Source organism: Corvus cornix, chromosome 4 (genome assembly GCF_000738735.6).
Source record: "Corvus cornix cornix isolate S_Up_H32 chromosome 4, ASM73873v5, whole genome shotgun sequence".
Lineage (NCBI taxonomy): Eukaryota > Metazoa > Chordata > Aves > Passeriformes > Corvidae > Corvus > Corvus cornix.
This window is the reverse complement of record NC_046334.1, coordinates 32,305,762-32,319,849: the sequence shown is the minus strand read 5'-3', so window position 1 is coordinate 32,319,849 and position 14,088 is coordinate 32,305,762. Positions and strand designations below refer to the sequence as shown.

The 14,088-nt window shown below is 36.6% G+C and overlaps 1 protein-coding gene across 4 annotated transcripts in view; it reads right to left on the bottom strand.

The window, feature by feature from the left end:
• Nucleotides 1–303: 303 nt before the first annotated feature.
• DNAJB14 (DnaJ heat shock protein family (Hsp40) member B14) overlaps nt 304–14,088 on the bottom strand; it is a 28,102-nt gene continuing 14,317 nt past the window's right edge. For 2 of the 4 annotated variants that reach the window (XM_039550583.1, XM_010411671.4), the window contains 6 exons: nt 12,622–12,767; nt 9,419–9,604; nt 8,969–9,063; nt 8,193–8,302; nt 6,768–6,940; nt 4,537–5,096 (listed from right to left, as the gene is read on the bottom strand). In XM_039550583.1, the coding sequence (XP_039406517.1) occupies nt 4,972–5,096; nt 6,768–6,940; nt 8,193–8,302; nt 8,969–9,063; nt 9,419–9,604; nt 12,622–12,767 (835 nt within the window). In that variant the 3' untranslated portion in view covers nt 4,537–4,971. Of the gene's footprint in view, nt 5,097–6,767; nt 6,941–8,192; nt 8,303–8,968; nt 9,064–9,418; nt 9,605–11,802; nt 11,912–12,621; nt 12,768–14,088 lie in introns of those variants that run through there. The other 2 variants (XM_039550582.1, XR_005601708.1) reach the window with 2 other exon arrangements.

The following is a 14,088-nucleotide window of genomic DNA, read 5'->3' as shown; positions in this document are numbered from 1 at the left end:
ATGAATTTACTGAGGGTGCACTCAATCCCCTCATCCAGATCATCAGTAAAGATACCGAACAGGACTGGGCCCAATACTGAGCCCGGGGGACACCACTGGGGACTAGAGCATTGTTGATACCTGAAGATTTTGCTTAGATGCCAGTATTAAATTAAAAATTTAAAAAGTGTAAATTAAAATAATTATTAAAAAAAATATTTTCACTTGGAAATTGCTAATATTTCTGAACATATAGGTCCAGTGAAGTTTCCAAAAAGCCCAAAACAGAGATAAGCCACGTATTGCAAGTAACAGAGGAAAAGGTCATTCAAAAGAACAAATTTATTTGAATACTGAGAATCCATACCTCCTTCTTAATCCAAGCCATGCACACACAGCAATTTGATAAGGACTTGGTCATATTAGAGAGATACTTAAAAGAGAACCCCATAAAAGTATCACATGTGAGCTTCTGGTAGTATTTTGAAAATGCTACCTGGGACAACCTTGGTCTCCTCATTTATTAAAATATTCCCTACTATACACTAAAAATGTTTAAAAATGCAATTTTTATTATTTGCAGGCATGATGCTCAGTGATCGATTTTACTTATTTCCCTGTAACATTTAAAATAAAAGCTATGCAAAAGCATCTATGAGGTGGCTCCTGTATTGCTATTAATGGAATTTATTCTTCCATCCCAATGACAGTCTTTCTATACACAGAATAAACCAGTACCGAAGGGAGAAGTGTATTCTGCATGAGGGATAATGTCATCACTAGACAGTGTATTTCAGTATTATTTCTAAAAATGTGGAGAAGCCCAATACTCAAACCTAATTCCTGCCAGACTGAGAAGTATGGGAAGTATAGTTTATAATGGTGTCTTGCTTTCAGCTGGCATAGGGGAGTTAATTTTGTTCTTGGTAGCTGGTACAGTGCTGTGCTTTGGATTCAGTATGAGAATAATGTTGGTAACACACTGATACTTTGGTTGTTGCTGAGCAGTGCTTACCCTAAATCCAGGATTCTTCAGTTTCCCACGCTCTGGCAGCGAGCAGGTGAACAAGAAGCTGGGAGGGAGCACAGCCAGGACAGCAGACCCAAACTTGCCAAAGGGATATTCCATGCCATGGAGCATCATGGTCAGTGTATACACTGGGGAGGTTGGTCAGGAGCTGCTGATTGCTTGTCGGGGATGGGCTGGGCATTGATCAGAGCATGATGAGCAATTGTACTGGGTATCACCTCTGTTTTGTGGGTTTAATTCCTCTCTCTTCTTGTCTCCCTTTTCATTACTATTGATTACTGATATTTGATTTTGTTTCGATGATTAAAGCACTGTCATCTTGACCCACAGGTTTTACCTGAGTTCGATTCTCCTCCCCATCGTGCTGTGGGGATGTGAGCAGGTGGCTGCACGGTGCTTAGTTCATAGCTGAGGCCAAACCACAACAAATGGCCTATTTCTTTCCTATACTTATTACATTACATGTAAGTAAGTTATAGCTTGAGGGTTTTATTTAGTATTACCTGCTTTTTTAAAAACCAAAATGCTATTACTATTACACTTTCCTTCTCTTTGACAGAGCTACAAGACATCAGAAGAACAACTGCTTAAGGATGAATGAAATTTTTCAACAAACAACCTTAAAAAATATTCTTGCTCTCCCATTTTAATCCTTTTACAGCGTTTGTTACAAAATTATATTAAAAATATTTATAATTTAAAGTTGCCTCTGCTGTCTATTTAAATGCATCTGTTATATTTTCTGTGCTGTAATGTTCTACCATTTCTTGGAAACTTGTAAAAGAATAAAGACCATTTAAAAAAAGGTAAAAAATTCCAATTTAGACTTGTTTTACCCAAAGAGAGAACTTGCAGGGAAATGTTCATCAGATGTGAACACTGAACTTGCTTGTGACTCAGGATGCTCCATAAATAGAACACATACTGATGTTGTATTTCAGCAGATGCAAATCATCTCCTTTTTTCATTAGGCTATGTCAGAGTCATGGCAAGATTTTTCACTTTTTGCATGGCTTTTCTGCCTGCCCTTTTAAAGGAAAAAACCAAGAACCCATGCTTGTGCTATCTTTAATTCTAGATTAAATGAAACGTAATGACTAAATAAAAACAGTAAGGAGCAGGTAGCTAAGATGTTGAGAGATTTTTAGTCAGGCTGTTCAAAATCAGTTTTGTTTCCCCCTTTTCTTTCCAATATCTTATTTTAATGAGAACTTTGCCTTCTGAAGAAAGGTCATCTGAAAAGATTTAAGTACTCCACCCTCTTCAATTTGCATTTTGCTCATGAGAAAATTAATTCTGAACTTTCCAGCAGACTCCTTCAACAAATCCAGGGAAGATATTGAAATTTCTGAAGAAAAATACCCTTCAGACTTGAGGGAAAAAAAAGCAACAATCATGAGGAGAGAAACACCCACTTGAAATATTAAAAGAATGTTTGCAGGCCATATTTAGAGCAGCTTAATCTTTATGCTACAGAAAATCACAGCAGCCTTTTGCACACTACTACATATTTCAAAGTGTGCAACTATTTAATCCGTTAAATACTAAGTAGCATACTTCCACCAGTATAAACATATTATTTCCTTCTCAGAAAGTGCCAATTGCAGTAGGTAGTCAAATAAAATGTAGCAGTCTAGATGTCACTTTTAAACTCCTGGGATGTTTGTGTTGCCACAGGGCACAGCCACCACATTATTCCAGTTTGCAGAGGAACTGATAGCAATCGAATGAAGCTGACACAGCTCAGCATCCCTCCATTTCCCTACTTCTCACCTGCAGCAGAAGAGGCTGCAGGGCACACACAGCCCATAGGATTATTATAGGCAGCTTTGCTAAGACCATCTGTTCGCTCTGACTTCACAGTTCCAGTATTTGATAAATGTGTTATATATCCTTCTTCCTGTTAACTAAAAGATCCCTTGCAAGCTCAGACTCATTTGTAAACAGGAAGGCCCAAGTACTTGTTAAAGCCTTTGGAACAATTTTCTTCTGTTAAGAAGACACAGGAGTACCAGGATGCACTTTGATAGTTGGTTTTCATTAATATAATTACAATACATTCTGGACAGTTACAAAATCTGGGGAATCGTGTTTTCTCCATAGATTTTGATTGCATATTTCAAACAATTGGATGCCTTTCCATTACGTCTAAACCCTTTTACCATAGTCTTAGTAAGGACATTCAGTACAGCAACCCTTTTTTGTTGTTGTTGTTTCAGCAACTTTTAGTTGTTTTGTACCTCAGGCTTTTATGTCCACCTTGAATGCTGGTTTTACTGCTAAGTCAAAAGCCTGCAGCCAGTCTCATGTTACACCAATTCAAGAGAAGACATTTCCACTGGGACAGTTTAGAAAAGGGATATATGCAAAATGTTTTCTAGGTCACTTGGAGCAATAGCATTTAGCATATTTGTAAAGTCATATCCTGCTCTAGATCAGAATTGCAATGAATTCAGACAAAGTATTTAAATTTGCAATTTAGGAGAAATATTTGGCTCCACATAAGCTGATAGCATTGTTCAAAGATAGCAGTTTTCTCAAACGAAATATATTGCCCATAATACAAGCTATCTGGCATTCTCAAATACAAGAAACATTCCCCTGCATAACACTGTTAAAATGTAAAAAACATCAGCTACTGAACCTAAAAACATTTTCAACACACTTTGATAAACTTTAAGTACATTGTACTTAGCTGCTTCAGAACACCTCTTTGCATCAGCAGGTGTGGCTACATATAGTTTCCATTTCCAGGCCACTGAGTTACATGATCTTCTATGTAGGAGCCAAACAGTAGGCTTGCTCATTTCTAGGAGGTCAAGTCCAGCTACATTCTGGTCCCAAAAAATGCATACCCTACCTCTTCTGACAAGTGATAGGGCTCTGACCATAGGAGCACACTGCAAAGCAGCAAAGCATTTAAATAGTTGGCAAAAGGGTCGAAAGGCACATAGCTTGTCCTTAGCAAAATTTCCCTGTTCTACTTGCGGTGCCCATGGAGGAATCAGTGTTGGGACCTAGCTTGAAATAAAAAAGTAGTAAGAAAATGGAAGCCTGCCAGGAAAATAATTAGGTTGCCTTTTTTTTTGTGTGTGAAGATTTTAGTGCTGCATGTTTTCCTCTACCTTTCCAGTGAAAATTAAGGAAGCTATGGATGCATGTTAACCATATGTATGGACTTACTACTACTGGAATACCAAATGGTAGAGCTGCTGTAAACTGTTGCAAGTACTAAAAGCAATGTTTATAATGGTCTGTACAGCATTTGCAAATATTTACTTTGAAAAGAGATTAGTGTAGTTCTTATTTTTCTCAGCATTGCTTAGAAATGCTAAAAAACTACAACAGCTAAACTGCTACTCTACACCAGATCAATATACCCCAACAGATATTTAGGAATATATGCCATTATATTTAAAAATACCAAGTTCCTCTAAGCGGTAAACCTAGAAGATTTTACATAGAGTTAGAGATAAAATATTAAAAATTATTGTTTCAACTCCACACACTTGACATCTGAATAGGAGTGATGTAATCATACTATTTATTCCATCAGTGAGACAAAATGTAGTATGGAACTAAATTTCTGAGATTTTTAAATAGAAAGTCATTTAACTCGTATATACACAAAGTGTTCTTTCCACAGATATTTACATGGCAAATATGTTAGAGGAGAACCACTATGACTAAGTCTCTACAAGTATAGCATCCTTTCTGAGCTATTCTCTCTGCTGAAAGAATTCACAGAAGCTTTGAAGTAAAATCTAGACAGTTAAAGTTACCTATATTTCACAGTAGGTAAAGAAGCCGTTAAATGATATTTCAGCATAAGGTTTCTGGAAACAGCTACACAGTAGAGTTTTACATCCACCCTCTTTTCCAGCATTCATGGTGAAACTAAATCTCTTCTCAATTCACAGGAGAGATAACAGCATACGTAAGATGCAGGGTGTAACTGTAGCTCATCCTCCTCGGTAGAGGCTGGTCAGCCGTTCTAACTCTTTGCAGTTCTCCATGGACATGGACTCTGCTTTCTTTCGGAGGCGGTCATCTCGATATACTTTTGCTGCATAAAGTAAGTCTGTTTCTTTAAGGAGAAAAGAGAAAAGATTTTTCTGGTTACAAACTGAATACTTGGCACATGACACGGAGTTGTACAAAACACCTCAGGTTTGATCCTTGCCCTTTTCTCCTTCTATTTTAACTTCCCTCAGTCACCACCTAAACAGCACTGCTACAGTTTTCCTTTGCTGGATCTTTGTAACAATTCCATCTTTTTGAGCAGGTAAAGCTGTATCAGCCTTCCAGCTCCCTCAGAGTTCATACAGCAGTATCTGATTAAAGAGAAAAAACCCCACCCTAACACACAAAAATCCCCAGCAATAACAAAAAAACAAAACATCCCCTACTTCTGTCAGACCTCATTAAACATTCCAAATACAGGCCTCTCTCAGTGATCTTGCATATTATTGATAGCTCTAGCATGTTGCCTGTGCCCCAAAAAATCCAACCTGAATGTTAAGCCCTTTACTTCAACTGATGCTGATTCAGACTGTCAGTCTTCAGAGCTATTAATAATTAAGAGCTCTCTGTATTATACTGGTGCTCAACAGCTTGACGTTGCTGAGCGTTTTAATTCTGTAAAATCTTTTTTGTCACTTCGACTCAAAATGCAAGGCATTCTTACACATCAATCAATATTGGATAGATTTTAACTGTCAAGGAGATTTAACATACAACAGGTATTTTAAACCCATAAAACCACAAAATCAGCTGTTTCTATAAACAGAAAAAGAACCATTAGGGGCCTCTTAACTCAAAATCGGTTTGGATAGTTTTCACAACCTGATAATTACAAGTAGCAATCAACTGGACTGCAGAGACTAAAGCTGGGCAGGAACATGTGATCTGACTGAGAGAATTGCATTCTATTTGCCTCTGGTCAGTTTACTGACAGTTCATGAATGAATTATTTTTCCAATAAGCTATGACTGAAATTTACCACCTGGAAAGTAAAAACCATCTGGTTTCAACACTGATGTAATTTTAGGAGCGCTGTTCTCACAGAGCTCACAAAATGGGCACAGGTAACAGAATAACTGGCTAAAATTGATGCCGATTTAGAAAAGGCTGGTGCTCTTCAGTATGCTTATGCTTTAACACTGAATTCTAGGTTTCTGAAAAGAAGTAGCTCATTGTATAATACTAGATTGGAGAAACAGATGGCAAACTAAACCCCCTTGTTCTACAGGAAGTGCTGCCTGTCCTTGGTTGCCTGGAAAAGCAGTGTTTGTACATACTGTGGTCCAAGGCAGATTATTTTTTCATCTCTCTGGAAACACCTATGTAAGCTTCTGGTTTGTTTATTTACTTATATAAAAGCACCGAGGGAAATGAGCTATTGCCATGAGAAAGTAATGTGGAAGACATTAGAATTCTTAGAAATCGCGGTAAGTTAAGGACAAAAGCTTTGTCATTATCAGTTTAGTGTAGTCTTTAATTTTCTGAGAAATGGTCACAAATAATAAAGCAGCAGGTTAAAATTGCTGATAATTTGCAAATGGTTGTTAGGTCACTAAGTAAAATTCAAAAACTAAGTGCCACTGGGGACAGTTTCAAAGTGAGAAATAGCAGGGGACCTTACACTTACTTTTGCTTTGAGATGTTGTAATAATACAAGCACCTCCTTCTTGCCTGAGGTAATTTATTTTTACAGTAACTCATGATTTCATGAAATTACACATATTACCAAACTTACTTTGTTGCCTCTCCTTCCAACAGTTATTACGAATGTTGGACACATAATCCTCTTCCACACTCTTTTCCACTTTCTGTAATGACACTCCTTTGTATTCATTTCTAAAGTCCTTGTTAACATAATAAATGACACCCAAGTTTTCTGTTTGCATTTTTATGGTCTGCCCTGTACTTCTGCAAAAAAGGAGGTGGGGGGAGAGAGAGACTAAGTATTAATTTGATTATTTTTTTCCACCACAAATAGACTATAAAAAAATATTGCCATTACAGAATAATACCAGCACATTACTGAATTTGCCATTTTGAGACAGATAATGAAAGGAATGGCTCTATAATCTGCTAGAGAATAAAATTACTGCATTTACCCGATCATTAAACTTCTGCTGCTTAAACACTTGGTCTCAAAAAAAAAAAATCCACTTTACTAAGACACTTACTTCATACCTCTTTAGGCAAATGTAAGTTTTAATAATAGAAAATTACATTCAAAGTCAACAGAAAGAGAAACACGTCACTATTCTGCAGCAACCCAGTACAGGCATCTCCATTCTAAAGTGTTTGCTGCCAGCCCTGATAAATTCATTTTCCTGCTGGCATTCTGCAGATTAAAAATCAAAGATTGGATACAAACATTTTGGCAGAAAAGCTTTTCTAAGCATCACAACAACTTGGTTGCAAAAGGGAAAAACATCTTACTCCAGAAACAGAGAACTCTGAAAAACAGAAGAAAAAAACCTTTCTGTTGTGGGGCTGAAAGCTCTACAAGGAACTGAAGGACCTTTGAAAATAAAGGACCTTTTAAGGACCTTGAAAACCATTGTGGTGAGTGGGCTAAGTCTACCAGCTAGCTGCACGCTGGATTCAAATTATTTATTTCTCACAAGAAAAAAAGGTCTAAATATCCTACTGTACAAAACAGGTAAGTTTCACAAGTAGAATTCTTCACAAGAAAATGAAATTTTACCATTACCTAAAATGAAGCAAAGAACGGACAATCCTCCCAGCCCTCATCAAGTTTAACACTTAAATAAGGATGAGAAAGTTGCTTTCACGTTCTTCACTTACTACAAACACAGATTACCCCTAAAAGAGTAATGAACCTTAGCAGATTTCAGGTTTTGATTAAGTATGTTGGAGATGCAAACACCTTTGCAACATGCCATGTTGCATGGACCCACTGCCTTGTACTAGACCTCCTGAACTCCAAGTACTGCTGACCTCTTTTCTCCATTACATTCTCACAGCATGTTATTTGCACCTAAATTTTAAGTTTTGTTCTACTTCATCAACACCTTCCCTCCCCTTCTTCACTGAGGGAAATCACAGAACAACTAATGGAAGACTCTCTAAAATGCTTCTAAGTGGGAGAGGGTGATTACAATACGTTCCCCTCTGCTTTAAGGTAACATAATTAAGCTTTACTTACGATCTTGGGTATAAGGAGTAAGGAGGGTTAGATACCATCAACTGGCTCAACAAGGAGACAAAGATCAACACAATAATAGGCATCAGCTGAATGACCATAGAGAAACCTCCCTAAGGAACAAAACAGACTCAGGTATTTCATAAATCATCAAGCAAACAGGTAAATTTGACAAGATTTAATGCTAAGTGTGACTTTTTGCTTTAAGCCTCAAAAGCTGCTAGGAAAACAGTAACTGAAACACTGTGGTATTGCCTGAACTTTCAAAGGCATACACAATATTCACAGAGTGCTCAAGATGCAAGAGTTCATGGGTTAGCACATACACACAAGCAACTACTAAATAAAAGCTGGATTCAGCCATGTTGTATGCCATGATTTGGTCTCATCTATACAGTGATATGTGATTATACAGTGATATGTGATTATACAGGACTAGAGATAATTCACATAGGTGAATACTGAGCCGTAAATTCAATTCTTACCCTCGGCCCAAGCAAACTTTTAAATGCATACAAGGATTAGTGGCCAGAATTAGTGGCATATTTAGGTTAAAAATACCAGTCACCAGTAAGAGAGTGACATACAACAAGTTTACAAAACCAGGCCATTACCTTCTCATTTGCATGCCTATTTACCAGTCAGTAAGCCAACCACCTGCTGAAGTTTAAAATACCTAACTGGCAAGTACAAATCCTCCTCTACAGTAAAGAGCTCCTATACAATCACACCACCGAAAGCAAATTTCATAGTTGAAAGCCAATGGTGCTTAAACTTACATCACCCCTCTCTTCCTCCCTCTCGTGCCCGCTCTGACGGTGCTGGTTCGGATGGCTGTAGCCAGCACGACCATTAGAAAATGAGTGTACGTTACCTTCAGGAAAGAACATCCACATTTAAATCATGCACAAAGATACTATTTAGAGGTCAGTACAGAAGCAACATAAAGCACTTTACATTACTGCACAACAACACATAAAATGACATTAAGGTATCTTACAATTTCAAAGTAGCTTAAAATAAATATTTTAAGCTCTATGATAGTAACTCCAAAGAACTGAACTGACATTTTTGGGATTTAGCAACACTTGGGGGAAAAATAAACTGATGCAGATTGAAGAGTTGGGGTTCAAGGCTGGATGGAATAATTCTACTGTTTTATAACGTCATAAAATCTAATGTCACTCTGGGAAGTAAATCTCGACAATTACACTGATGTATACAAATACCTGTTGGAAAGGCCCCTCCAAAAAACATGTTGAATAGATCCTCTGGAGTAATATCTGCCTCACAACCTCTATGGAAGTTGAATCTGCCATTGCTAGGGTGATTGCAAGTTTGCTCTTCGCTGCCTGTAAGGTCATACTGCTTTCGTTTTTCTGGATTACTCAGCACGGCATACGCATTTCCGATTTCTGAAGCAAGGAATAAAACACAACTCCCATAAATGCACAATAAAAGCTATTCCAGCATGAAAATTGCAATTTCAAAGTCAAAAATAGGCAGCAAACGATGTAATTTACTGTATGTTACAAAACAACTACAGTAGAACAAGGTCCAGAAACATCTCTGCTTTTCTTAGAATAGCTTCCACAAAGTTTCCCACCAATGCTATTCAAAGGCCTTTTATTCTGTTAAATGAGGCAGAAGGCAGGAGAGCTTTGTTTCTTTTTCTAGGGGAACACCTACACCTGTGGAAATGTTCTCTGTCACTGCAATTACAAAGAAAAGCATCAAGCATTACAATGAGACTCTGAAGCTGGCTAATTGCAAAGTTCAATTTGCTCTAGCAGCCTAGCTTTAAAAACCATCATAGACTCAGTAGGCTGTCTTTGGTTTCATTTGGTAAGTGGTCATTTCTTTGAATGCACCACCTTCATTGTCTGCAAGAGCGTGAATGTATTTTTCTTCGTGCTTCTGAAGGTATTGTATGGATTACAGTAATAACACAAAGTTCTGCATGATGTATCATAAGGAGTACAACATGCATGCGTGACAGGAACGTGTATTTTCCTAGGGCTGTCAATATGACCTCAGTGTTTGGAGGACCTGACCTGGATGCTTGTCCCTGTTCATGCTATGGTATCACAAACGAACAGCTTCAATTTTGACAGTAGAAAGGAAAAAACCTAAATAAGGTAAGCATGGAAAAAATCAGCACGAAAAACCACATATTCTGCTGACTTTACAAGCTTTTTTCTCATTGTGCACAGACATAATGATAATGCTCTTGCAGACTGAAGGAAAGTTTCTGTTGCCACTTGATGAATTTGATCTTCACTCAGTCATATCTTCATTAAACCCCTTCTGCTTTCCTTTCTACTCTCTCCTCCAGGCCTCTCCAACAAAAGGCTTCTTTTGCAGCCAACCCACCCAAGGCACGGGGATTATGATTTTCAGTGTTGAAAAGCCATCAGTCATCAAAAGTTCGTGAAAGGTGCAACACTATAACCTCAACACAGGCAAATAAGACTGTGGGCTTTATAATTAATATTTTAAACATTATCCAATCTAAGAAAAAGTTAATGAGTTATTTAGCTATGTGTCTTTTAAGATGCCCTTAGAAAAAACCATTACCAATTCCTTTAAGTGGAGGAGAAAACCCAAAGAAATGAAGCCAGGTATTTTGCACTGAAAGCATGATATAAACTGACATCAAGTATTGCTCTGTTGCTCAGTACAAGGATAAAATTGGTAGTAAAAATTCAGATTTTCCCAACAATTAAAACTCTAGAGAGATAGATCAGGTGACTGCACATAAAGTGGAGACACCATACGGTCACAATATGCCTGTTTGTCATTTGCTCTTGATTATCTGGTGCTAATTCACAACAGATTTGATTCCAATATAATTTTCTTTTAAAAAAGGACATAAAAATGAAAAAAAGCTACTGCTCAAAAGTTTCAAAGGAAAGATTTTTGATTAAATTGGTGAAAAGACAGGAAAAGTCATTATATTTGCACAAACTCTTAAATTTAAAATTCACTTCAGTGAGACTGCTCAATACAATACAAGAGAAGTACTAGGTAGGTCAAGATCTAAGTAAGTACCTTGCCTACCATGAAACTCAATTCTGTTTTATAATGTAAGCTTTCCTTAAAATAAAGCATTATTATGAAATAAAAACTATTATTATGAACTCCTTTTCTCAGATGGATGTCAAAAACTGATCAGACACCTTTAAAGGAAAACTAAACCATGAATTTACTCAGCCATACAGAAGGATTACATTAATTTCAATGCAAGAAAATGCTAGCTGTCATTAAATAATTTTTGGTCAACAAGATTCCCCTACAAATTTTTCTGTTCATTTACTCATCTGGTGAAGAACCAGAAAATGAAATTAGGCTGAAGAAATCAGACTTGTACAAAGTGCTCATTTTAAATAAAATATTAAGGAACTGTTTTATAACATTTTCAAGATTATTTAAAATGCTATTAACAAGGAAGAACTATTTTATTCCTAGGGCCTGAGACAATTTTATAAGAATAATATCTTTTTTTTAGATAAAGACATCACATAGCTGTATTATATGAATTAATAGCAATCAACTTCCCTGCTCTGCTGTATCTACTTTTCAACTGGAATTGTTAATATATTATTATAATTACCTCTTATAGTCTGTATCAGAAGTCTTGCTCAGGACTTTTTTTTTCTTTTTTTCCCTCCCCAATTTAAGTGTTTTATCCGAATGATTTTTTCAAATGTCTGCATGTAAACCTCACACAGGAGAAAAATAAAAAGATGTACCACAATCAGATTGCTTATTTATGCATCACCATTTTTTACAGATTCACATTTTTCTTCATCTGAGATGAAGGTGTAGTTTTCTTTAAAAAGCTTTTCTTCAACAATTTCCCTTGTGCAGGGCTAAGCTGAGCAGCCTTAAACAAGGTCAAGTCAGACTGTAAATTTTACCTAAAAAATGGTCAAAGGCAACTACTAGTAAGGCATATTTGAACTCAAGTGTTTTTGTGCAGAAAAAGTAGTAAAACTACACACATACAAGAAATTCTAAGGAAGAGGCAACTTAATGTGGCACGTGATTCAGTAAAAACTGCATTTTCCTATCAAGGATTACTTTCTTTTTTTCTAGCTCAAGTACAGTAAAGCTTCAAGGTAGTAAAATTCAATGATTACATTAAATCAACAACAGTAAAAAAGTGCAGTTGGGTTTCACAGATCAAGTATTTGTTCCCTGTACTGAACATTACAGTCAATTTTCTGAAACCAAGCCCTACTGCCAAAGTCCATGTTATTTATCTATACTTCATGACAAAGGTAAAATATTTTCTTGAATAAAAATGTCAGTTTAACAAATAAAAAATACATTTACATTTGTAAAAATACAAGTGACCAATGCAGATAAATATGTTTTAATTGGATGAAGTTTAATTATAAGAGAAATTTAAAGTAAAAATGGTTTTTACTTTTAAAAGCCTCTGTTGCTCCAGGTGCATGGTTTTTGTCTGGGTGGAATTTCAAAGCAAGTTTTCTATAGGCCTTCTTTAGGTCCTCTTCACCTGCATCCTTTGACACTCCAAGGACTTCGTAATAATTTTTACATTTCTTTATACTGCAAAATAAAATGACGTAAAACGTTGCAAACAAAAAGCTGTAAAAGTAATGTATTAATGAGGTCATACATTGCACTGGTGCATTGTATTACATCTTTTGCTTTCAATAGAAAATATTTTTAAAATATCCACTCTAGAAACAAAGAATGTTATTTTTTCATTAAAAACTCACTATTGAGCTTATTATGTACATTTCTCTTACCTCTACTTTAGAACTACCACAATTGTAAGAAAGGGTTTCAGTTTGCAACTAGTGTAGCATTTCCTCATCCACAATTATATTAATATTGCTGTTAATAATGCTTAAAAAGAAGGTTCCAAATTGACTTTGCAGAACTAGCAGGTAGGAAAATCTGTCTTGACTGTAAACAGCAAATGCACTTCAGTATGAAGGATATAAAACAAAGCAAACAATGCCTCCCTTTCTCCAAACAAAAATCAAATCATATCACCACTCAAGCATTCATTTTTCAGGGAATAAAACATGTGAGAATGTTTCTGCTGCTGGGAATGTACCTGCATCTTAATAATCTTTCTATAAGTGTTTATGTAAATTCAAAGACAGCAGCTCCAGCAATTACAGATTTAGCTCATCTCATATAATCAAATGTAGCATTTCTTAGAACTTTGAAAACTCAGAAATATTCTTTTTGTAGACTGTCTCATCCAGACAGGAAAAACACAATCTGGAAATGATGTAATGATTTGGTATACTTTACAATAGCCCAGAAGCAAGAAAGAGCAGCTACAGGAGAAGAGAGAACATTAATTCTATGTGGGCAGGAAGAACTGATCAAACCAAGTTACCCAGGTAAGAATTTAGGAAGTTAGAAAAGGCTGAATCCCAAACTTGCACTGCAGAAATGAGGCACACTGACATTGGGTGCATACCAAAAGAAATGGGCTGGTCTGAGCAAGAAATAGAAATTACATCCATAAATACTTTAAAAGCTTCGTGTGAGTCTCTTTACATGGCTGTAATTGTATCTGCATTCTCCTAAATGCACAAATTTGTATGTAAATATGGGTTTAATGTTGCCAAGACTATACACAGGGCAGCCAAGCAGAAAACAAGGGGGCAAGCAAGCCTTTGGCATTCTCATGAAGGAAGTATGGGTATCCTGTAATTAAGGGAATGTGAGCATCACAAGTACAACCACACGATCATGTGTGGTCCTTCCTACTCCACAGATTGATCAAATCAAGTTTCATTTGAGGGATCCTGCTTCCTGTGTTCAAATACAGGAGCTTTTACGGAAGCCTTGGTGTAATGCTCACAAGAGCACTGAATTGAATGTATGCAGGCAGCTGCCAACACAA